The following is a 24537-nucleotide window of genomic DNA, read 5'->3' on the forward strand; positions in this document are numbered from 1 at the left end:
TGACTTACCAGTGTGGAGAGCTAAGGATCTGAGCTGAGAAACAGATTCAGATGGAAAGAATCTGAGCTGAGAAACTCCAGGATGGAAACAGAGAGCTTGATAAAGGTATTTAGAGTTTGATAAAGGTATTTATGCAGTTATGAGAAACCAAAGTAACAGAGAGACCAAAATGAGGGAGAGGAGGGCACTTCCAGCTCTGAGGACTCCAAGGTATAAGACAGCCCAAAATTGCTTGGTTTTTTACACAGTGGAGAATGGGTGAATCTTAAACCCAAGGTCTTCGACTAAAAAACGTGAGTTTTTTGAGCGAATAGTGAAGAAACAAAGGGAAACTAGTGCCAAGAAAGAGCCCAAGGATATTGTCAGTGGCCTGTCTGCTGCCAAGCAGCCTGAGACTGCACAGCTCTAGAGGGAAGGTTGGAAGCCAGGAAGTGTCCAGCAGGATAAAAACACTTATACAGAGTCTTCCTGCTGCTTTCAGCAGCACGTAGGCTTGGCAAAGCCCACAGCAAAATGGTTATCCAGAAGCCCGCCTGGAATGGCCAAACATGTTGTTGTATCATACTAGAAAATTTCAAGTTGAGATGAAAATGTAGCACGTAACGAGACGGTGCTGATGGCATGAGGAACACACAAAGCAGCTCTACCTGCAGAGCGGTGAAAATCTCCACCAAAGCAGCTCTCTTCTTTTCAGCCTGTCAGCAAAGCAGCAGGGTTGGGCATAGCTTCTACATTCTAGCAAAGATTTTCATGTCAGTGTAGTAACTGAATAAAAGGTTACCAGGGCCCCAAGGACACGGACTGTGTTCTCCAGAAGCTGATTACAACAAGGATGAATTTGTGAAATTCGGTTATGGGAGCCGTGTCGGACTACAGTTCCCGGCGTGCAATGCGGCCGGACTACAGCTCCCGGCATGCGCCGCGGCCGGACCACAGCGCCCAGCGTGTCCCGCGCTTGCAAGATGGCGGCGCCCAGTGGCCGCTCGGGCCCACACAGCGACACCGGCTCGGACTCGGACAGCGGCGGGGAAGCGGCCGCGCGGTTCCGGGAGGCTGCTTGGGACTGCACCGCGCTGGCGGCGGCCCGGGCGGAGCCGCGCAGCGGTGAGAGGCGGCGGACAGGCTGGGCTCTGCTCCCCCGCTGCGCCGTGCCTTCCCCTCTCTTCCTCGCCCCGCCGCTCCGGTCCGACCCCTCCGCAGCTCCTCCTGACCCGCGGGGATCCTCCGTGCCGCGGTGTCGGTGGCAGAAGTGAAGGGGGCTCTGCCCGGCCCTCCCGAGGCCATGTCCGGCCTCCAGCCGGGCCCAGAGCCCCCTCCCTGCAGTGCTGGCCCCATGGAAGTTCCCCTTTCCCCTCATAGCTGTTCTCCCCCCAGGTGGGCCAGGGCTGTCTTGCAGGCATTTTTCTTTATGCTCTAACATGTGCCTGACGGGGGTTAGAGAGTTCCTGGCCGCAGGTCTCTAAATGAGCCTTTGCTACTTTCTTTTCAGGGGGCTTTAGAAAGGATCGGTTGCAGCCTAAAGATCAGCCAAGCCTGAGGTATTTTTGCTTCTAGTTTCTTAATGTTTCCCTGAAGAAAAAAATAATGTGTAATATTTATGCTGCGTCTACTTTGTACCTTGTGATACTTCATACTGAAAGGGGAAGTTTCTGTTTGGGGAGTTAGTAGAACCATAATGTGAAATGATGCTTAAATCTGAACAGAGTAATATGTTTTTAAGGGTTTGGGTGAAAGGGCCAGATGTTATTGGCCTGAAAAGAGATAATCCTTGTTCTTATTTCAAATGGGCGTGAGGCAATCGGCCACCAGGAGGGTGACAATGAGCTCCAGACCACTCCAGAGTTCAGAGCACATGTTGCAAAGAAACTGGGAACCATGCTAGACAGGTATGCAAGGCTTGAAACCTGTGTTCTGTTGGTCAGTTACACTGGGGTGTTTGTGTGCTAAACCCAGGAAATTCAACATCTTGTCTCCTTCATGCCTGTATTAAATACAGGTGTCCAATATTCTGTTACCTAACCTTGCTGATGTGCTGTGCCCGTCTGGTCAGAACTCTCTGTGCAGCACTGCTTGTCTCCATTTGCCTCTGTGGTGAACATCTTGTGGGGAGAAAAGAGGCTCCCATCCTATAAAGGCTGGCAGGAGAATCTTTGATTTGTTCTTACAACCTACACCAGTACCTGATTCAGGGCTGTGCTGGCAGAATGCCTTGTACTGGGCTGCCACTATTGTGCAAGTATGGCCCTGGAGAACTGGAATTCCTGCTCTTCAGAGCTGGCTTTAGAAATGCTGGTTTTGAACTGTTCTTGTGGCTTGCACTGCTGAGGAGAGAAGGCCTGGTCTGCTCTGGAAACAGGGAGCTGAGGCAGCCTCACTAACAGAAAAGCATCTATGCAACATCTCCCCCTAGTCTTGTCTCCCAGAAATACCCAACTCTAGCTCAGTTTGCACTGACCTGTCTGAGATCTGACTGGGGTTTTCTGTTTAGTTTCATCACTGTCTTGAAGGACTCATCAGGACCATCACAGACTTCACTGGCACAGTCTGACTCTGAAGATGATGGTGAGTTCCAGTCTCAGCCATTGTGGCTGTTTTGTGACTGCTGACTGCTGACAGGTGGGATGGATCCTGTCCATCACCAGCTGTACCTCCAAGTGACTAATAAACATTTGCACTGAAAGAATTTCTGGTGCTGTCTGTGAGGGCTGTTACTCTGCAGCTCTGACCTCTGTGCCCCAAGTCCTCCCAAAAAATTGCTGTCAAGCACTGTGGAAATACAGAAAAGCACTGACTCTTCCAGGGAAACAGCAGTTGATTGCTTCCACCTCTGTTTTATATTCTAAAACCCCTCTTTCCACACTTCAGGTTTTCGCCTCTTCTCTTCCTCTGTCCCTGGCGACTGTGGGGAGCCGGAGCCTTGCCCTGCAGCGAGGAGGAGGAGGCCAGTTAGCTCCAGGTGAGGTGCTGGCAGCTGCTCTGCTCCTCAGCTGCTGTTGCATCCCACATTTCAGGGGCAGCTGGGACTCCCACAAGGGAATAGGAAGCTGAAGAACTTGAGAAGTGTGTATTTATGACTCCTATATTTGACTAGACCAGAATTTTGTTTCTTTTTTAGTGCTGGGGAATGAGAAATGTTTGTGGGAGATTTTGTTTCCTCTCCTAGTGTGTGTGAAGAACACAGTGGCCTTCAGACTAGTTAAATGCAAACTGTGATGTGTGGTGTGGGAGCCCCAGAGCCATTGGGTGTTTATTGTGTGTTCTCATCTCAGATTACTGTGCTGTCCAACTTTTGGGTGAATTCAAGGCAGAAGTGCACCACAACTTCCCTCCCTCTTGTTACCTTTCCAGTGACACAGACAGTGACCAAGAGTGGCAAAGGTGCCAGGAGGCTGCCGTGTCAGCTGCAGATATTCTGAAGCAAAGTGCTTTCCCTGCATTGTCCCAGGGCTCCAGCCAGGATCAGAGTCAGGGCTATGTAGAGCCCAGCCAGAAAAAAAAGAAGAAGAAGAAAATTAGGAGAGAGAATAATAATCAAGAGAAAATAATAGACCCAGCAGAGTGTGACCGGATCTGCAAAGATTTGCCTCGGCTGGTGTCTGCAAATGGCCAGCAGGAGAGACAGAACAGCAATCACAGAGAGAACTCTGTGCTGCCAGGAGCTGTGAAGAAGAAAAAGAAGAAGAAGAAGAAAAAAGAATGATGATTTTGCTCTGCAAACAGCAGGTGCTTGTGATGGGTGAAGGAAACTGAAAGAAAACCTAACAACAAGAGTTGCTGCAGATGAAGGAAAATTAATTGGCAAAGTGTCTGTTCTAAAAGCTCAGTGGCCTGAGAGACTAATTAAGGGACTTCCTGTGCTCCTGGCGTCCTGAGGCAGGGAACATTGTTCTCCTCACACAGCAGTTGGCTGTGCTGCTGCTTATGCAGGCCCAATCTAAAAGGATTAAATGCTGTGCCAGACTTGCATGGCAGAGGGATGTGATCATAGCTGCATTCCTCCTGGTCTGTTCCTTCACGTCTGAAACCCTTCTGCAGAAATTGTATGATGAATTGAATTTGGTTTACATGGCAACAGGTGATCAACTGCTTTTTCTCTTTGCCTCCTTATAGACTACTAAGAATAGCTCCAGTCTGTGGGAGACTCATTTATCAAAAGCATCCTGTCAGAAATCAGGGCCCCTTATTTTTTCCCTGCAAACATCATAACAATCTGTTTTTGAAACCTGCTGTGTTACTAATCCCTCTGCAATCTGCACCTCTCCAGGGCCCCTGCACATAAACAGTGTGTGGTGAGCTGATTTCAGGGCTGGTGTAAATGCATCCTACTGTTCCACTTGTCTCTGTTGAATTTTTTTTTTGGTGTATAGATTTTTTTTATGGCATCTGTTGTTATTAAATTTTACTACTCTCTTGGACCTACTTAATTTGGAATAGGTTTTGTACAACAGTGGCTTTCTTGCTGTATTCAGATTGTCCCCAGCAGAGACAGAAGTGGCTCAGGATGGCTTTTTAGTTGCTGGGTGATCAATGCTATGAAATTGCTACAGGAAGGACTTAAGCATAATTTAAAACCACCTTTCAGTCCTTGTTTGGGCTGGTTAACGACTTTTGTCTCCCTGAAATACTGTGAGGTTTGGTAGTTTTCACTCTTTGTTTATTCTTCACCTCCCAGTTTTTCAGGAGATTAACTGTTACTGATAAATACTTGTGTTATTAAAATTCCTGGGTTTGGGGAAATCCAACTTAATGGCCAGTTCAGAAGTTCAGAAAGCCAAATTAGAGAAACCAGAAGAGTGACGTTTATCTCTTTGAGCATGGGAAATCTTTGTAAGATTCTTGCTGATTTTTAGTCAAGAAAACACAGCTGGCATCCAAAAATGGGAAAGCTAAGTAGAAACTTGGCTTATAATCTAACAGAATGTGCCAGCAGAAGTTACTTGTCTTATGTGCAGTTAAAACTTCAGTGTACTGAATTTTAAACCTGGGCTTTCAGATGCATGGTGGCCTAAACATTTCCTTTTGCTTTGTTTTGGGTTTATTTTTATGCTAACTGGAAATTAGATCTATTTGCAACTGGTGTACATGAGAAATTAGGGAACAATTCCTCAGAGAATCTCGTTACTGAAATTGTTGATGGTATCTAGAGCAAGCTCTTATCAATGAAACTTTTCACAGACATCTGCAATTTTAAAATTCCCAGATATGATAACTGAAGAGTTCACTGTTGGGCTTTTTCAGTTCTCCCTTCCAGTCTCAAGGTTTTTCATCCATTTCACAGTTAAAAGAGTTGCTCAGTTTCAGTCACAGACAAAAACCTGTTAGCTGGGGCTGTTTTCATGTCTGCCTAATGATGTATCAGTGATGTGGATATTGAGAGTAAATAGAGAGGAATATTTAGAAGAGGAATTTCATAAGGAGATCCTTGGGACTAAAACTCTTCACTTAGTGCAAGCAAGACTCTTAGACCCCTGGGCACTTATTTGCATACCAAGAACTACAAATCAAGCCTACATGGCAGCTGAGAATGAGCCATGTTCTGTAAAATGATTCCAGGCTGAGTGTTTACAGAGAAAACTGAAGGCACCTCTACTCTGTGTGGAGCATGGGAACCTCCCAGGGGCTGGGCAGTGGGGAATGCCATCCTGCAAATCATTCAGCAGGTGAGATGAGAATCCACAGGGTTAATGCAGAGAACTGGAGTCTCCTTGCAGCTGTTAAACTTTAATTTCTGCATTTAAAACAAAGCAGAGCTATATCAAAAACAACCAAGCCATTTCCACTAGGATAGCATGATTTTAGAGCAGGTCATTTTTAACTGAGAATGTTTGGTATTTTGGTAGTTAATTAAGGATTTGGAGCTTGTCAGTGATCCCATACTGACAGGTTTGTGCCAAGCCATTCCCAAATCTGTTTCTTGCTTATTCTCATTGCAAAGTCAGGAACTTCCAAGGTTCTGTCATTTCTTATAGTTCCTGCTGGTGCTTCCTTACAGCAAAGGAGGAGAGTGTTTAAAGGTGGTGTCCCTTCTTTGGCAGCTCAGCCTTGCTCTTTCCCACATGATTTAGTCTGGTGCTGACAGGTTCATACAGGCCCAGCTTGATGAAAGCTGAGTGAATTCAAGTCCCATCCACGTCCTGACACTGTTGGGATTCCTTCTTGGGCAGCCACAAAAGGATGTCTGGCCATTCTGAGCTGGCTGCTAGGGTTAAGGTTTGCTGGAGGTTTTTTTGGGGGGTGGCAGTGGATTTCAGCAGTGCCAGCATCATCTGTCCATGCTTTCTGTCTTGAGCCTGAGACTTTTTCTCTCCTGGAGGCAGCTGAGCAGGGGTTTGTGTGAGGCTGTGGTGGCAAACACGGCTGGAGTTGCACCTGGCAGGTTGGTTGTGGCAGTCACTCAGGAGCTGCTGGTGGTGGTTACTGGCTGGAAGATGTCATCTGTGTGGAGATGAAGGTCTCAATGACGTTGTGAGTGGATGGCAGCAGCTGGCTGTGGCTGTTGGTGGAGTCAGAGCTTTGGTACAGCACCAGGCTGCTGGAGGACACTGCCAAAGGTACAGGCGGAAGTCAATTGCAGATTCTCATCAGTCCCTTTATTGCATGTACACCCCATTTCCAGCATGGCTGTGCTCTCCTGGCTTAGGGGCATAACTGCTTTTGTCTGTGTGCTTCGTGTGCTGCTAAATACCTAACTTGGTCCACAGCCAGCCTGAAAACATTGAGGGCAGCGATCTCCAGAGAGTTCAGTTCTAAGTATTCTAGCTGATGTCCTAGTTCTCCTCTTAGAACTGGGAAGACCCAATTGGAGTCTTGGTGAGGGAGTCTTGGGCTTCTCAGCCCTGAAAATTGCCCACAGGACTGGGTAATCATTTGCACTGATTTTTGTTGATTTTTTTAAGGTATTTGCCTTTCTGGCCTTACACAGACTCTGCTCTGAATCTTTTCCTTGTATTGACTTTTCAAACCCCTCAGGACACTGGCAGAGCCAATTTAGGGAATGGAGAGCCCCAATTACCATTTTCTAACTGGATTTTACAGTGTTGGCAAGAAAAACTAGGCAATACATGGGTTAAGAGCCACCATAGTGGCTGCTGCTCTTACCAGCAGGGCTCGAGGTGAGGCGTGGGCCTGGCTGAAGGTGCTGGATTGTTGTGTCTTGGTTCTGTAGATGGATTGTTGGTGCCTGTGACACTGGTGTGTGCATCCCAGAGTCGGTGTGGGTCTCTGAGTCAGGTGTGAATGCCTGGAGAAAAGAGAGTTAATAGTGCCTGGCTTCTACATCCCTTCTAACAGCTGTGAGAGAAGCCTTGAGCAGGAGCAGTTTCTGGGGAGGTGAAATCCTCCTGGATGATGCAGTGAAGAACTTGCTCCAGTGCCTCCAGTACTGCAGCTGGTCCCAGCAGGGCCAGGAGATGAGAAAGATGCTTCTGCTGGGATGGCATAGACACACCCAAAAGCTCTTTGACATGCAAGGAGCTGCCTGCAGGCTGGTGCAGCTCTCAGGAGGGGGAATAAGGGCTAAAGAAAGGCTGTTACCTGTTTAGTGGGTGTCAGGTTGGTCAGGGCGCTGAGATTGGCTGTGTCTGTTATCACCATGGTTTGTGGTAAGAGGCCTGCATGTGTGTATTGAGTCACTTCAGATTTGGGGCCATAAAGAGCTGTACATGAAAGAAAACAACATCATGTGGGTGCTGGAGCTTTGGCTGAGTTGTTCTCCTCATGCAGTGGGACCTGCTGTCTGTCTCCAAAATGCTGGGAGTGGAGGGACAGGGAGATAAATGCAATAGAAAAATAATTTCATAATTAGAGCAACAATAACAGAGGAGGAAAAGAGACTTCTGTAAGCCCAAGGACCCAGCAAATGCACTCAAGGAACAGCGTCTTTATTTTTGTTTTCTTCAGTAAATGAGTTTATGTTCTTACCGTGAGGGTTCTGTATCTGAGCCATGGTAGCCATGAAGGGGCTCTGGTTGATGTGGCTCTGGACTTGCTGCATGAGGGGCTGCTGGTAGGATGGGTGCAGTTGCTGGGAGAACTGAACAGGCTGCAGGGTAGTGAGGCTGCTCCCCATGCTGTTTATTACAGGAACACTCTGGGGCTGGGTTGAGGCCAGGCCTGGAAAACAAGGACTGATGCCAGTGGTGTCCACACTGCAGGAGGATTGGGGCTGCTCTGCAATGGGGGCATCTGAAACAGCCTTTGGGGCAGCCTGTCATTGCAGGGTGCTTTTAGATCCTGCTTTTCAGGTGTTCCCTTGGTTGTCTGTGATTAAGGATAGATTTCATGCCTGTGAGAGCAAACTGGAAAAGTCCAAAAACTGCATAAACCCACCTCTGGTTTCCAGTGTTTGCTCCTGTGTATGTTCTTGTGTAGTTTCTTTTCCAGTTTAGTGATCACCAGGGAGGCCTTGCTCAAAAATAAATTCAGAGCATCACCTCAGTGCCCAGTTAATTTACTCTTTTTATTTTATGAAACTCTTGGCAACACAGACAACTAGGCTGTAGCTGTCCAGCCACGTGGAATGGAGTTTCAACTCTTTTTGCTAGGGCTGCCAAATTCAGGAGTTTGAATCAGTGAGACAGGTAGGTTTCACGCATTACTGCCCATTTCCCACAACTGTCCAGACCCTGTAAATCTGCAGGTCTCTCCAGCACTCCAGTTTGTTTTGGGTTTTTTGGTTTGTACAGAATTCAAATCCATATCACAATCTTGGGAAGAAATGGAAATTGATTCACAGCTGTCACCATGGAACAAAACAAGGCCTCTTTCTTCCTTGGAATAAAGTGTAAGAGAAGAGTATACACTTTATTTTCCTTTCCTCTAATGAGATGCACTTTGGCAGTAGACTAGTCTTGGAATGAAAAGAAATCTCATAAAAGTCCAGAAAAGCTGTCAAAGTGAAAAATATAAAAAAAATAGTAATTACTGCTGTGGATTCCAAAGGCATGTGTTGCTCTTTGCAGGAAGTGGAACAGGATGTTTTGTCTTTCAAGCACTATGAACATGCTTTAATTTTCATCATTTTAAGGAAGTATTATATTTATATTTGGAAAGATGAAGAGCAGCAAACCAAAACATTGGCATAGGAATAGATTGTAAAAGTCCCTTACTCTTAAAACGTGGGTTTTGTGTGTAACTTAATTCTCCCATCAACGAGGAACACCTGTCCTTAATCCACTGGTACTCACCAACAGTGCTGCTGATCTTTGGTGACAATTTCCTCAGGTTTGAATCACTGCCAGCTTAGTGCTAAGGCTTTGAAAATAGGGCAGGTAATTGTGGCAAGGAGAGGCAGGTGTTGCTGTGCAGGAAGCAGAGCCCTGCAGCCTCTACTCACCGATCACCAGCGTGGAGGCTCCCGTGTTGGTGAAGGCGGGCGCCAGGGACGGCGTCTCGCCCGCCCCGATGGCCATGACCCCCGGCAGGGATGCCATGATCAGGTTCTGGGTCTGCTGGCTCAGCGTGTGTGGGCTTTGCTCCAGGCTGTGCAGGGCAGTCAGGGTGCTGACAGGAGGGAGAGTTCCTCCAGGAGCTGATACCTGTGGGAAAGGAGAACACTGAACATGCCACCTGCAGCAGGCGGGTCCCAAAGCTGTGACAAACACCTTTCTTCCTGCTCTTCCCCCTGCTAACTGGAAGGGCTTCACACATCCTTGTCTGCAGTTCCTGTGTGCTCATCATTAACTACCACAGGTCAGCTGTTGACACACTAAGAGTAAATTTCTGCTGGTTTAGTTCTTTCACATTTAAGAAATTTTAAGAATGAGATTAAGCCCACTGTGTTCTCTATAGGGAAAGATCATCTTCTGTTTCATAGCTGAGGGCAGAAGGTGAAGCTCAGAGAAATTAAGAGGCTCAGGTAACTTCACATGGTAATTCTAGTAGGAGAATTCAGCACGGAACCCAGGAGTTCCTCTTTCCTTTAGGGATCTGTAGTCACAGTATTGTGGAAGAGTGGAGGAGCAAAAAAGCATTTTAGTGATTTGGCTGATAGAGAAAGTTAAATGCCTCATATTATACTTCTTTTCTCTCTCCTCAGACAAAAAGCTGTAAGGAATCTTTAGTAAGAATAAGCCCTAGAGGTTAAACAGTGGGACAAACCACCTTGATATCAGTTTTGGAGCACAGACACAGAAGATTTTCAGGACCTCGTGAAAGACTTATTTTCTTCAGCAAGAGACCAGAAAGCCAGCAAAGTGAGTGACTGATGAGATTTAAATCATACTTATTTTTAGCAACATTAACTTAGCCTCCAGCCAGCCTGTGCTAATGCAAACTTCTGCTGCCTGTTTCTCTGAGAACAAGGGAACATGTGCAGACTGAGAATGATCAGTCATGTAGTTCTGATGCTTCTTTGGTAATGTTGTGGGAAAAGGTCTGGTCAGATCTCAGAGGGAAGTTGGCTTTGGGGAGGCAATCTAATTATCCAGTACGTGTCTGCATCCAGGCTGTTGGGTTTCATTTTTACAGGGAAGCTAGATGTAAGTGTGGGTCTGTGTGCTGGTAGTCCCATTGGTCTGATCAACTCTTGGGATGGGTAGAGTCCAAATAAGAGTTGGAGATGAGATGAGAATCTCTCTGTGGGAAAGAGGAGAGAATAGGGTTTCCTGGGAAGAGGGAAATCTTGTCATACCTTGAGTGCTGTGTTTCCAGAACAGACTGTTTTAATTCCTCATAAGGAAATGTCTCCTTGCTTTCATGTACCTGCCCTCACCACAGTCTAGAGGGCACATATTGGTCTTACATGGCCAGTGCAGAGTGACTGTAATATAGCATATTATTACATAACAGGTTATGTAACAATATGTTACATATGACTATGTAACATACAAAGGTGGGTTTGAGGATATTCTACAAAAAATACCCGTGAATAGTTCATATTATAACCACAGGCAGATGGCCTAACATGTCCCAGTCAGCAGAACAGGAGTATCCCTCACTTACCAGCTTAGTGTCTGTGCTTAGCAGGTTCTGGCTGGGCTCCAGTCCAGGGGGAGAAACCTGATGCAGGATGGTTTGGGTGGTCACCATGGAGCTGTTCCCATGGTGGTTGCTGCTGGAGGACTCTGCCTCACTGGCTGGCTGCTGGTTGTACCTCACTCCTGCATCACAACGGGAGGGAAATTGGTTGTGACAAGTGAGAAACTGAGAAACTTTGGCAGGCACTAAATTCAGTTTCTCTGCAGGCACTTGACACCAGATATTTGGGCAGGTACTTAATGGTCAGTAGGGGAATCAGAAGAACAGGCACTCACACCCTGCCCTGACTTTCCCCTGTAATTTGGGGTAACTGCTTCCTCAAGCACTGTCTGTGAGTGCCAGGGAGCAGGAAAGCACCCCTCTGGATGTGCCTGTGGAGAGGAGTCTGGTGAGTTCCTCTCCTCCCAGAGTAAGAGCAACCCCCGGCTCTGGCCCATGAAGCTGACAAAGCTGTGCTCTTTCTGGATAGAGGATGACTTCTCCTCATGCCTTAAAACTCTGTCACAGAGTCTGATGGGGCTGGCATTGAAAGGAGTAAGGGGCACACATGACTCTAAGGGCATGGAACTCACTTCTGATAGGCAGTGATGACTCCTGGAACACAAAGTTTGGGGTTGGTGCCTGCTAGCTGGGAGGTCTCACAGTAATTGAGAAGCTTTGGCTGTGGGTTTTGTTACTGAATTTTATCTCCCATGACATTCTAGCCACTCTCCTCACCCAGAAACATGGTCTCTGTGTCACCTTTGTTCTTCCCCTGTAGCAAATCTGCTTTTTTTTATCTGTAGATTCATTTCCTAAAGGGCTGGACTTGGGAGACAGTTTGGGTGACTGAGTTTGGGGAGGTTCAGATCTCTCCAGATCTCCTCCGGTTGTTTCTTACCGTGAACCTTGCTGGGTGAGAGAGCGGGGGGCGGCTGCAGGGAGGAGGAGCTGTGCGGAGTGAGAGGCGGGCCCGAGGCGGGCTGCGGGCCGCTGAAGGTGTCCATGGCCAGCTTGTGCCGGAAAGCCTCCTCCTTCCTGCGGTTGGCAAACCAGTTGTAAACTCTGACCTCTGTCACCAGGTTTGAGCCCAGTCCCTGGGCCTGAGATGGGGAAACACCTCTCTGAATACACTCTGCCCTGTTGGGAAAAGGACAAGAAGAGCCTTGCTGAGCTGGGCTTGTTCAGAGACACAGAGTAAGTGCACAGCCCCGAAGTGGCTGTGGTCTGGTACACTGTGTGGAAGGCTCCTGCAAGACCTGAGGCACTCCTTGTGCTCTGTGGACAAGGAATGATCAGTTGTGGCATTTAATTCAAGCATGGTTGGTGTCAGTGGTGCCACTCAGTGCTGTACCTTTGCCCTGCCTCCCAGTGGCACCAGCAAACACCGAGAATGCAGAGGGACCCTGCAGTGCCCCTCTTCCTTAGAGACACACACCCACCCTTACCTGTTGCACTCTTCCACCAGTGCCTCCCTCTCTTCTTTGCTGGGGTTTTTCTGCCTCTCATAGGCTTGGAACAGGATCTGTTGGGAGGCAGGACCCCACTTAAAGCGGTTTCTCCTTCCCTTCTTGGTGGGCAGGTCATCTCCCATGGGCTCATCTGTCAGGATACCCTGGCCAGCATGTGTGAATTCTGCAAGCACAAAGGGGCAAGGAGATTTTTTCCTTGAAAACAATGAGGAGTAAGGACAGCAGAAGCCTTTATGACCCTGAGGCTGGAGAGCAGTTGTTCCATACTTACGCTGGGCCACCTCTCGCTGCTTCCGGACATACCAGGTGTACAGGGCTGCCCTTTTTTGGGTCTTCATGGGAGTGCCCTTGTTGAGGTGTTGTGAGAGGTGGGATTGGTTCAGACCTGTGGTGTCCACCACCTCACGCTGAGGGATGTTGTGCTGCTGGAGGTAAGACTTCACCATCTTTGCTACTCGCCAGGGATCCTCTCTGGAAGGAACAGAAAACATTTCTCAGGGGACAGAGATCAAACACCTGCTCTCAGCAAACCTGGGTTTAAAGAAAATGCAGCAGTAGCTCCTGAGGGGCACTTGTCAGTCCTCACCATCATGTTTGGTGAGGCCAGAGTGCTCATTGTCTGCAGTGGAGAAAGCTGTTCCTCAGTGTGCTACTTTGCTCAGTTTTGATTCTGCATGCAGGATAAAACTGTTTGACATTGGAGGTAAAGTGCAAAAGATGTAGCAGTGGCTTCCTTTGAAGTGCTGTCTGTACACGCTTAGGTCTGGCCTTAGGAGGAGACTTTTCTTACCACGGGAATTTCCCAATACACAGAGGCAACCTCTCTCTTCCCTTTCCCTACATTACTTTTCTTCTCTATTCCCCTTTCATTAAAGCAGATGGGGCAGATGTAGTGAGTTTTCCAAGACAGTTTGATTGTGATACTAGACTGAACTTGACTCATGCCCTGATTCTGCTCCAGGCTGGGTTGCCTTGCAATGATTCAGCCAATGGAAACAGGCTGTCATTATACTGTGACATGACAGCTCTGTATGCATATATATGTGACAAATCATCCAGAATTATGTTCTTACACATCTGCTACGTGTTACTCAAACACATTGGTTCACGCCTAGATCTACTCAGAGCTTCTAAATGCAATATAGAACTACAGGCAAACCACTAATCCCTCCTATTGCTGCCCTCCTTTGGGTAACAGCTGAAAGAATAGAACTATTTGAGACCTGCTCACAAAATTTCAGTATTGGTTTGGGATTTTATAATTGATATGATCCTCTGGGTTTTATGATATCCAGTTAGAATACCCATTAAGGTTCTTGAGGAAAATAAAGCAAGCATGACTGTGACTTCATGTGTATTGATTTCACCCCAGCTGAAAGTCACAGTAGAAATAAAGATGTGAAATCCATCAGTCTAAACCCAAGCAGTGCCAGAGCACCTCTGCAGAACAGCTCCTGGCTCACTTTGAACAGGAGCATCCTTCTGTGCCTTCTGTGTGAAATGTCTGGAGGAAATGGCTTGCAGTGCTGTAGGAAGACACTGGTGTCATATTCAACACCAGCATCAAAGGAGCAGTGGGGAGGAAAAAAGGTGCCTGGGATGGTGCAGAAACTGTCACAAGAGCACACATGTCTGAGCAGCAGGCAACAACTGTGCTGTTCATGGCTTTGTTGACTCAGGAGGTTGCCAGAGGCTGCCCAGTGATAAGGAGGACAAAGTCCACACCTGTTCTCTCAGTACAAACACCCTTATCTCTGTTCCCCTGCAGCCCCTCTCCCAGGGGCTGCCTAGTCCAAGGAGCAAGCTCCACGGCAGTTAAAGTGTGACACAAATGGTGTCAGTTACAGCTTTTTGAAAACCTGCTTAAAATAGAACATTTGTTTCTCTTTTACATTGGAGCTATTGCCATAGAGGCTTCTGATTTTTGGCATCTTCCCTCAACTATCTTTGTCTTTCAAAACCCTCAAATTGAGCTGAATTTAAGAAAGCTTTTCTTTCCTCATGGTTGTTTTTGTTTGTTTCTTTCTTTCTTTCTTTTTTTTCCCTCCTGCTGCCTAAACCAGTCTCCTGCCTTTGTACTTGTGATAGTCTGGCCAGCACCTGCCCCCTGTGTTCATTGTCCAAGTCCCCGATAGAGGAGAAAAGCCTCTGACTGGGAAGCTGGCCTCTTTGATCTGAGTTCTGGCTCAGATGGGAAGAGGAAAGACTGTGTTGCCACTGATGGAAGCCTCTGTTATGTGTTAGTTCCTTTCTGCACCCCAGTCAAGTCAGTTTTGTCTCCCCTGTTGAGCTCCTCATTTTGTGGCAGGAATAAACCAGTAGGTTCTGTGAGTCTCTTCTCACAGTGCTTAAAGACTTGTGGGGTTTGTCTTCTTTTGACTCAGCAGGGAGCTTTGTGATGCAAAATAGTGCGGGGAATCTTAGTACAGTGTGATTTCCTGGCACAGCTGTATGAAATCCTGGCTGCTCTGTTCATTGTCAAAGGCCAGTCTGCAACACCAAAGCAGCAAGTGCTTTAGGCCCAAGGCTACACCACAGTCCAGGTGATGGCAGTCTGGCCAGCTGCACCCTTGCTCAGATACACAGTCCCTGCAGAGCCTCCATCACAGGCTAAGAGGTCAGAAGTTGCAACCTCTTCTCTTTCACTGGCTATAAGAATATCATTGACTGTCAGAGGGGAGGATTTCACTCTAAACTGGGTTCTCCTGCTTGTTGTTACAGCCAAATCTCAATTGTTTCAGTGAGTCAAAACTGCACAAATAAGTTTGCCTTGCTCAAGCTCTCCTTCCCTATCTCCAAGACTGTTTTCTGCTTTTTAGTTTTCCTTTCTCCTCAGATGCAAACTGTCTCCCCAGGGTCTTGTTCTCCAGGGTGTAATCTCTCTCCTGGTTGGTCTCACACAGGTAGCTTTTACTTCCTTCTCCTGAAGTCTTGTTCTCCTGCTCTCAGTTGCTTATTGCCATGTGAGCATAGCCCTTCTCCATGGCTCATCCCCACCACAGGGGCCAGGGTCCTCTCTCCATGTCAGCTTCCCATTTTCTTAGTTCTGAGGTCACTTTTTAAGGGCGTTTTCACCTCCCTTTTGTTACCTGAACAATAAGTAACCCAGGTAGTTAGTTATAAACTCAAAGGGAACAAGAGGCTGGTTGATAATTTATAGCAACATCTCAAATTTAAATGGAAAGTAAATATCAAGTTGTTAGCATTAAAGAAAACCCATTCCAGAGGGCTGGAGATGTAACATTCAGGGGACCTTCTCCCTCCTTCACTTTTCCTGACTTTTTATTTTGCCTTTGTTCTTTTCTTTCTTCTCCTCTTCCTCATTCACTCTCTGTTCCCTTCTTTCCTGTTCTGATTCTCAGGTGGGAGAAGCCTTCATTTCCCTGAGGTGGGTTCTGAATTGCTGCTTTGGACCAGACCCTGCTCAAGCAGAGGTTCAGAGCTGTGAAGTGCTCAGGACCATCCCCAGCCCTTTCCTCTGGAGCTGCTCCACAACTCAGTGCCCAGCCTGGAGGCAGGCTGGGCAGAGGGAAGGTAAGACCATCCATGCTGGCAGGGTTCCTTTCTGTTGAACTTGGCCTGGTTTGCCTCATCTTGGTTTATATGTGGAAGTGAAAGGGGTGTGGCAGCTTCATCTCCAGATTCCCCAACTAGAGCTGTTCTGAGCAGGGGGAAAGACTGGACCTTTGTCATTATATATCTCTGTTTTCTTTTTTCCTCCTGGAAAGCTTTTATCCCTGCCTCCAGAGGAAATCTGTTGCTTATCTCAATTTCTCTCTTTCCTAGTGGAATTTCAGCCCTTGCCCTCCAGGTGGATTGTCACTATACCTCTCTTCATTTGCTTTACCTGCAGTAGTATGATCCCTTCCCCCAAGGCAGCCTCCTTGCTTTATATTCTGGGAGTTTCTCCTCACAGCTCTACTTCTCTACTGAGTCATTTATTTCTTATCATAGATGCAATTTGTTTTGTGTGTGGATTGATATGGAAAGAATGTTTTTATTCAAACTGTAAATCTACGGGAGATCAGTGAGACATATGAAAGGACAAAATGAAATTATGTTAAGTCCCCGCTAGAGAAACCTTTATCTGAACTGCTTTTAGCATGTTTTCTCTGTAGGGACAAAATCCAATCAACACCCAGGAGTGCACCCAGTCCTGGGGGTGTATCTTCTCTGTTCTACTCAGCTTTGACCAGAGTTTTTCAAAATGGTTTTAGCTTCAGTGGTCTTTTGGTGCTGTCAATTTTTTTCTCTTTCCAGCTCCTGGAAAGCCTAATAGTGGACACTTTCCCTGATTCTACTTTATAAAGCAATGGCTTTATAAGCAGTGGCTGCAGTTAGCACAAAGACTTTCCTGGATCAGCAATAGCTGCCCACAAGTCAATCTCTCTGTTAAAATTTGTCCTGCGGACCAGGAATTGTTAATAATGCCCAAAGAGGTTTCTGTCTAAAGGGAGAATTGCCTCCATCTGGTTTCTGCATTTGAAACCCTTGTGTAGATGGTGAAATAGTTTTGCAAGCATTGATCTTTTGCTGGGAATCCCTGGGCATGGAGATTCTTGCCTGCCTTCCTTTTGTCTATTGCTGGAAGTAATTTCTGCCATAGACTGCTCTGCCCTGCTTTACAATACCTACAGTACTATTTTAAGGTCATTACTTTAAGGCAGCTATTAATGGAAAGTTTGTTAGTAGATAAGAACTTCATAGGTATTATCAACCCCTGCCACTGGTTCAGATGCTTTGAACAGATTTTTAGACACTCTGTTGATTTGATGAGAAATGTGAAACATGTCAATACAGGCTTCCTACTCTTTTCATTTTAACTTGATTAATTTTGATCTATTATAGACCTCCACTTGGAATCTTTTTCTGAAACTGAGGCTTCTGGTACCTTTATATAGTCATCAACAGGAGAAGTGAATTGCTCTATCCTGTGGTGGGGGAGATTGATGACAGAGATCTCTGATGTTTCAGAATAAAGCCTTTGTAATTAAGAGCCAGTGTGAGGCTTAGCAGATCCCTGTCCTGCCCAGTCTCCTCTCTGCTGTCTCAGGGGTTTAGGTAGGTCCTAGAATTTGTCTGTACCTCAACTTCCATTTGTGAAATGGAAATGCTGCTCAGCAGACTATCAGAAAGTGTTAATGTCCCAGCTTTGGAAGAGAGGTAAGACTTGTGGTGAGGCTGGTAAGCACAGGGAAGACTGGCAGCAAGATCCTAGAAAGGCAGGGAGGATCAGAAGGCAGAAATGGTGCTGAAGTGAGGGTGACAGGAAGGAATTGCCTCCATCCTGTTCTTAGACCACAGCAGATGTCACTGCAGTCCTGCTTCAGCCACTCATTAGAGAAAAAGGGACAAAGCCAGGGGGATCTTCCTCAACTTCCATGGCTTCCTTTCTGGAGAGATACTTGACAAACCATCAAAAGTTAATGATCAAAAAGCTTATCAGGGTATTTTCATCTATAAATTTATAAGACAAAAGAGAAATAATAAAGCCATTGGATAATTAGTAACTAGCCAGGGCCCGCCCGGTGCCACTGGGCTCAAACTGCCCCAAGACCTGCACGCAGACTCAGGAGGATGAGAAGGAGACAAGGATGAGGGGAAGAAAAAGAGTGGGAGGCAGAGAGAGAATCAGCCAAGGAGACAACAAAATGGGAGGAATAGCAGCAGAAACAACAGTGAGGAGAGAGGGGAAATAGATAAAAACAATCTGAAAGATGTAAAGGAAGTAGAGAAAACTTAAAGATGTGGAAGAGCTGGAAGTGCAGAAGAAATGAGACATACTGGGCCAGGAAGAAGACAGAATTAATGGGAATGTTTTCCCACACAGGTAAGAGCTGATCCAGTGAATTTTCCTCTCTTGGATTCTGCAGAATCATCAACTCCCAATCTGCCAGGGAGCTTTCTTTTAAGTATTTACAGTGAATGCTAACTCTTGTCATGCTCTTTTCTTAGCTCTGGCCTTTTGTGGTGGGATTTAATGTTTGCTTCTGCTATTATATTTTCAGTTGTTTCCTTTGCACGTGAAAGAGGGTGATCAGAAAGCCTGAGAAATTCCCTAGCTGGATTTTTAGTGAAGATTTTACAACATCTGGCAGGATGTTGCTGCACCTCTGTCTTCTGTCAGCTTGTCATTTCAAAATAGCCCTAAAACAGTCAGGAATCTGTTGTGATGGATGGTAGGATGGGCCTGATCCTTGCTTGGACAAACCTCTTGGGTGTCCCATGGAGATTGTATCCCAGTAAGAATCCCAAATGGGAAACTGAGTGAATGATTCTCTGAGTCTGTTGAAGGCTTATTGATTCAGGGAACTTTCCCTGTCTTTTGATCTCAAAAATGCTTGTATGCAAAGGCAGATTTGTGTGGCAGCAAACCCTGCTATTGCTCTGTTGCTGTGTATGTACTTTGTAACTGTGACAGACAGTGGATGGTAGAAGCAGAGAGTTCTGTCCAGGTTTAACCTCTGCATGTATTTGGTGTGTGCTTTTTACAAGAAAAATCCCAAAGTCAGGGGACTTCACACTCAGAAGAGCAACAAGGACAAGGTTTCTTGATTTGGCTTTGGCCAATAATTTATAGCAAACCCCAGTGAAATTAACAATATAATTCTCCTTAAATACAGCAGGGAAATGTTACAGCTTCACTGTATCATTCATACAAATATAGCACCAGCTCAGAGTGACCAGGTTGGTTTTTTTTTTTTTCCTCCTGATGACTGAAATTGTGAACTGTGTTAAAAATTTAAATCCTAAACCCTAACATTCAGTCAAAGAGATGAGAGCTATACAGGCCTTGGACTGTTCTGAAGCCTGATACTATAAGCATGTCAAATATGTAATCAGGCTCCATAGCTTCCTTAATGCATTTTAAGCAAGATAAAAGGAAAATCTGAGCATTTATCGAGCATTTGGGGGCTGCTAGTCCTGGCATGGATGAAGACTGTCTCTGTGCAACTAGATCAATTGTGAATACTAGGAACACTGAGGAGAAGGGGAAAGGAAAAGAGATTTAGAGGGAGAGTGCAAGAAAGCAGCAAAGAGGAGCAGTAAATCTGTCCTTACTGTAATAGTCTTTCCACCACAGCCTTCTGGTGAGCAGCCTCCTCAGGGCTCAAGTTTTCCAGCTCCTTCATTATTGGAGGGGTAAATTCCTCTCCGTCATCGGAGGTTTCATCTTCGGATGCCCTGGAGTCCCCCATTCCGTTGGGGATGTCGGGGCAGGGCTCCCCTTTCTCGCTCTGGAGGGCATTGATGGCGCGCTGGCTCTCGCTCTGCAGCCCGTAGGGCTCCGCTTCGCTCAGAGCCTTGATCAAGGTCTCCTTGGTCAGCCCCGACTCCAGCAGTGCTTCCAGCAGCTCCACTTGGAGATGAGTCAGCTTGGAGACCATGGTCTTCAGCCTGGTGTCTCTTGGCTTGGAATTTTGGGCTGTCCTGCTTCCAGCTTCCCTACATCATGGTCCCGAGGTAACGCGCCCGACTGTCAGCAGAGTGGGCACAGCACAGCCTCCCGCCTTCGCACCCCCCAAAAAAAACAAAATACAAAATTGAGCCACTTCAGACCCCCCACGACTGTCCTGAGCCAGTGCTGATAAAGGGACCCTTGGCTATCTGTTTACATTGGAGCAAATGTAAATTCTCCAAGGTTCATATTTATCTGTGTGCTTTAGCAAGTTACTGAACTTTGGACTTCAGCACTGCCGCAGCAGTTCACAAAGTGCAGAGCGAGAGAAAGCAGGGGGAGGGGGAAAGGGAGGGAAGCAGGAGAGAGAAGGAGAAGAAAATGAAGGGATAAAAAATCTGCAGCATGGAAAAGTGAGTATGGAAAGAACGCTAGGAAGATGGGGATGGAGAAGCACTTCTGGCTCACTTCTGGCCCCGTTAGTTTTGGAGAAGAAAGGAGGTGGAGTACCCCAAAGGAGGAGCTGTGCCTGGCTGCCCATGGCTCAGGACAAGCTGCTGCTGTTGGAATATCACAGAACCTGCTTAGAGCTCTGGCAGTGGTGAAGTACAGCCAGTGTCAGGCCCTGCCAAAGGCTTTGGGCTGAGAGAAAGCCACACTGGCAGCTGCACTGGCCTTTGTGTGACCTCAGGCAGAGGGACAGGCAACCACTGGCTTTATGTGAACATCCCCAAACCTCACAGGGTGTTCTGAAGCTCCAGCTGATTTCTGTGGCAGAGCATCATCATGATGACTTAAGTGACTTTTTCATTTCTGCCTTTGGCTGCTGGGTATCTTGATGTGCAAATACCAGTAGTACCTCCATTTTACCTTGCCATGTTTATTGCTCAACTATGAGCAGGAGCAGTGTTCCCACATAATCTGGGGGATTGCAGGGCTTACCCCTCTGAGCTTGTGATTCACGTATTTGATAAAGGAGAGCCCTGGGTGCTGGGTCATGCTCAAACCCCTGCTCTATCATCAACTGCCCTACTGCTTCTGATGAGTGCTCTGGGCAAGCTTGTGGTTCCCCTTTATCATCTGCCTCCATCCCTTCCTGATCCCAGCCCTGCTCTGAGGTTCTGCTCCCACCTGTTGGGTGATTTCCTAAAACGTGATCCCTGGCTTGGCTGGAATTGCTTAAAACAATTCTCCAGGGATCTTTTTTACTAAATTCTGTTCTGAAATGTTATGAATGAATATATCTACTTTGAGTGGCTAAATTAGGGAGAAACTTGATGTGCACACGTGGGCTCGATGCACGAATGTCTCACACCAGTGACTCCTGGGAGGATGTAAAGCTGTTGTCTCAATGGAAGCTTGCCAGGGGCAGCTGCCTGTGTCTATACACTCCCATCAGCCTGAGCTAAACAGAGCATGGTAGGGCTGTCCCCAGACTGGGCAGTGTCCCAAGGCAATGCTGCAGAGGACCTTGGCTCCTGTTTTCCCTCGTGGGCACCACTGGCCAAGCTCTCCAGGTTCCTGAGTCAGCAGCTGTGGGCCAGAGTTCCTGCAGAGGGACCCTCCTCCCTCCAGGCACCGGTGGGACTGTGTTAACTCTCACCTTTTATTTCAGATCTGGTCTGTGCCCAGAGCACCACCTCCCCTCCCTGCAGGGCGTTTCCAAAGCTCCAATGGATACTGATGACTTTGTGTGGCTGAAAACGAGTGAGAATTGAGTCCATGTAAAAACATTTATTTGAAGAAATGTTCATGTGAACATTAATGTAAAGACAGCTTCAGCTTCTAAAGGTGTTTTTGGGGTCATAGCCTTAATAAAGAGTTGTGCTGGTTTTGCACCCATCACAAGAGTATTTAAAGAATGGTGAGCATTTTTGGCATTGTACTGTCAGTGTGTTGATACAATTTCCATGCATTTTATTTGTTATTACAGTTTTCCTTTATTCCCTCCCCTCAGGTAGACATGACAACATTAGTGGCTGATAACAGTAATTTTCAATTGTAATTACAGTATCCAACCATAACATGCAGTTTCTGCATGATATGTCCTTATAATTCCAGAATTTTGCAAACAGACACAGCAGATTGTGGAGCTCTTGCAAGATGTGACAGAGGAGATGCCGTCATTCTGTGTTTCTTATTTCTGCCTCTCTTTGGCATGGTGATCTCTTTTACATAAACCAAGGTGGAAAATATTTCCACTGTTCTTATTAAAAAGATTGTCCATATTCTGTTGGTATATAAACCTGAATGTTTGAGGGGGGATGGGGGAGTTTAAACAAAGAACAGCAATATTTGTCAGTGGAAGCGTAAAGAGAAGAAAGCATAGCAACAAGTTATGTCTATATTATGTGGTTTCAAGGATTCCTTATGCACCCAGAAGTCCTGATGCTGCTGCTGCTGCTTGCCTTGAGGACCTTCAGCTGTAGAAGCTTTTTTTTTGATACCAGTGAACTTTGAAGTCTATAAAACCAGAAATGCACATCTGTTTGTATGATAGGACCTCCCTGAATGCTACAACTGGATGCCATGTGGAGAATGCTTAGCTGAACAAGGAAATATTTCAAATGCTGAGGAGGAGGTAAATATTCTCTATCACTTTATCCTGAAGGATTTTTTCCCTTGGTCTATTGGAATTGTCCATTTTAAACTATAGGAACCTGGACAATTAGCAAAAAAACCAAATGAACTTACCCACTTTCATCTTTCCATTCACTGGAGCCTGCCAGGCTGTGCCAGTGAATAGCTCAGCCCCACTAAGTATTTCAGAGCCTCAGTGCAAGAAAACCAGTGAGCTTTTCAGTGTTTCTTAAATGTTAGAGATGCCTAGTGGTCAGACTGAAAGGGATTCCTGTTGTGAATTAGCCAGCATCCCTATTTTATAGCCTGGCACTAAGGATTGCAATGCCATATTGCTCAGATTTTATCACAAATGCAGTTTTGAGGTGATAAGAGGATAGCAGAGGTCAAGGGTGGAAGCTAGATTATAGTTTTATTGGAGGAAGAGCTCAGTTGCAGAGTGCCATAATCAGACAATGTTCTCCTGTAGCTGAATTGTACTCAGGAATTGTGCCTTGAGGATGAATATTTGAAATAAGGGGACTTGTGTTTCCAATATCCATTTTTATCTATTACCATTGCTTACTCTATGTTGATTTCCTTAATTGTTACCATTTCCCAGGCCATGACTTGATTCTCAAGTCACTCTGATTAATATGAACTTGGTCATTGTAACAGGGGAAGCTTCAAGTTTGAGGACACCAAGAGATACCTGCTTGTTTTTCTCATGTTTGCAGTATTTGGTTTTGTATTAACTGTTCCAAAGTAATCTCTTCTCCCCTGTATCTAATAAAGTGAGTGAATTCCTAACACTGAAAACATTGCATGAAAGCATGAATGGGTACATAATGGGAACATTATTCTGATTTTCCATGTACTGGTCTGTATTCTGCTTAATGCACTAAATAAGGGCAAACCCAGAGTAAGGGACAGCAGAGTCCTGTGAACCTCATGGAAGGCAGAATAGACTCCCAAACCCTCACTCCTATATCAACACCATTTTTACCTCTGATGTTTTAATGTACTGAATTATATCTATTATGAAGTGTACATGATGAAAAACACAGTAATTTACTGGTACAATGTGGATTTAAGGAGCATACAGAGAAGGGAAAAAAGCCTAAATATATTTATGATAAGAGTGCTACTAGAGGGAGCCCATATAATTCCCTGAATAGGGTGGTAGAATTGCCATTGGCAAATGAAACACAGAGAAATGGTTCTTTTAATAATTCTTTACCATTTTTCTGTTCTTCCTGCTGTGACTGATAAATGCTTTACTGGCCTGAATGACATTAACATAATCCCCTCCTTGAAATGTGAGAGCTATTATGATAATTTTCACCCTTATTTCTGTTATTGGGGGGGAAAAAGCTACATGAGTACCAAAACTGATTATTATTTGTGCATTGGGAGCTTAGTCCCAAAAGGCACACAGGAGTGTGAAAAATCTGAGATAATTGTCATTTGTACTTTGTTTTCCCAGGGTTGGATTTCAGCTCTTTGTGCAAACCCCAAGGATCTCAGTGGGGAAGGACTTGCTTGAATACATGTTTTCATGTTTCCAATATATACCCATTTAGGTTCTAATGTAGTAGTCTTTGGTGTAAATATGGGATTATAATTGGAAAGTGTGATTTTACTGAGAAGGAAGCTGGGTTCTTTCATCAGTGGGCTGGGCTGGATGCAGAGCTTGGAGCTGTGGTAAATCCAAGGGGCAAATGGGTTTAATTACAAACTTTCTGTACACATTCCTCTGCCTGTATGTGGAAACAGGACTGTGTCCTCCTGCCCAGTCATCTTCATTTTCCCCCTCCACTTATTCCCTGTTTCTGCCATCAGGCTGAGGGTGGAGATCAGGAGCAGCTCTGGAGCTGGGTTATGAAGGAGTTTCCCACTAGGTGGTAGTGAAGAGAATCGTGTCACACATGGTCACTGCACCTTGTTATTAGGTTTGTGAAGGGGAATCCCACAGGATCTTACAAGCAAATAGCCTAATGTAGCTCCCAGCCATACAGTCAGAAGTGGATCTCTTGATTTTTGGTTTTTTTCCTTCCTTTTCTACTCCTGTCCATGCTATTTGTTCCTTCCTGAACAAAGCAGGGTTGACAACTCTACCTGTCATGTCCTTTCCTGAGGGGTGAAGTGTCT

At 46.0% G+C, this 24537-nt stretch overlaps 2 protein-coding genes across 6 annotated transcripts; one reads left to right on the forward strand and one right to left on the reverse strand.

Annotated features, from left to right (window-relative positions):
* Positions 1-546: 546 nt before the first annotated feature.
* On the forward strand, positions 547-23976 carry C15H12orf43 (chromosome 15 C12orf43 homolog). 4 transcript variants are annotated; one of them, XM_050980635.1, is made up of 10 exons: positions 547-1104; positions 1490-1537; positions 1787-1886; positions 2489-2562; positions 2866-2956; positions 3349-4075; positions 10037-10193; positions 15791-15962; positions 21443-22408; positions 23873-23976. In XM_050980635.1, exons 1-6 carry the CDS (start codon positions 915-917, stop codon positions 3698-3700), a joined length of 855 nt encoding a protein of 284 aa, XP_050836592.1. In that variant the 5' UTR covers positions 547-914; the 3' UTR covers positions 3701-4075; positions 10037-10193; positions 15791-15962; positions 21443-22408; positions 23873-23976. The 4 variants fall into 4 exon arrangements, with proteins under 4 accessions (XP_050836592.1, XP_050836593.1, XP_050836594.1 ...); XM_050980636.1 differs by lacking the exon at positions 23873-23976 and having other exon boundaries at positions 22190-23196; XM_050980637.1 differs by lacking the exon at positions 23873-23976 and having other exon boundaries at positions 22328-23196.
* Positions 5701-21446, reverse strand: HNF1A (HNF1 homeobox A). Of its 2 annotated transcripts, XM_009092280.3 has the most exons (10): positions 19491-21446; positions 12700-12899; positions 12405-12591; positions 11858-12096; positions 10942-11099; positions 9335-9536; positions 7921-8112; positions 7534-7655; positions 7099-7240; positions 5701-6542 (listed from the first exon to the last, which is right to left on the reverse strand). In XM_009092280.3, the coding sequence occupies exons 1-10, from the start codon at positions 19814-19816 to the stop codon at positions 6415-6417; spliced, it is 1896 nt and encodes a 631-aa protein (XP_009090528.1). In that variant the 5' UTR covers positions 19817-21446; the 3' UTR covers positions 5701-6414. The 2 variants fall into 2 exon arrangements, with proteins under 2 accessions (XP_009090528.1, XP_018772014.1); XM_018916469.3 differs by having other exon boundaries at positions 12405-12899.
* Positions 23977-24537: the final 561 nt, after the last annotated feature.

The sequence above is a fragment of the Serinus canaria genome, chromosome 15, assembly GCF_022539315.1.
Source record: "Serinus canaria isolate serCan28SL12 chromosome 15, serCan2020, whole genome shotgun sequence".
In the NCBI taxonomy this organism is placed as follows: Eukaryota; Metazoa; Chordata; class Aves; order Passeriformes; family Fringillidae; genus Serinus; species Serinus canaria.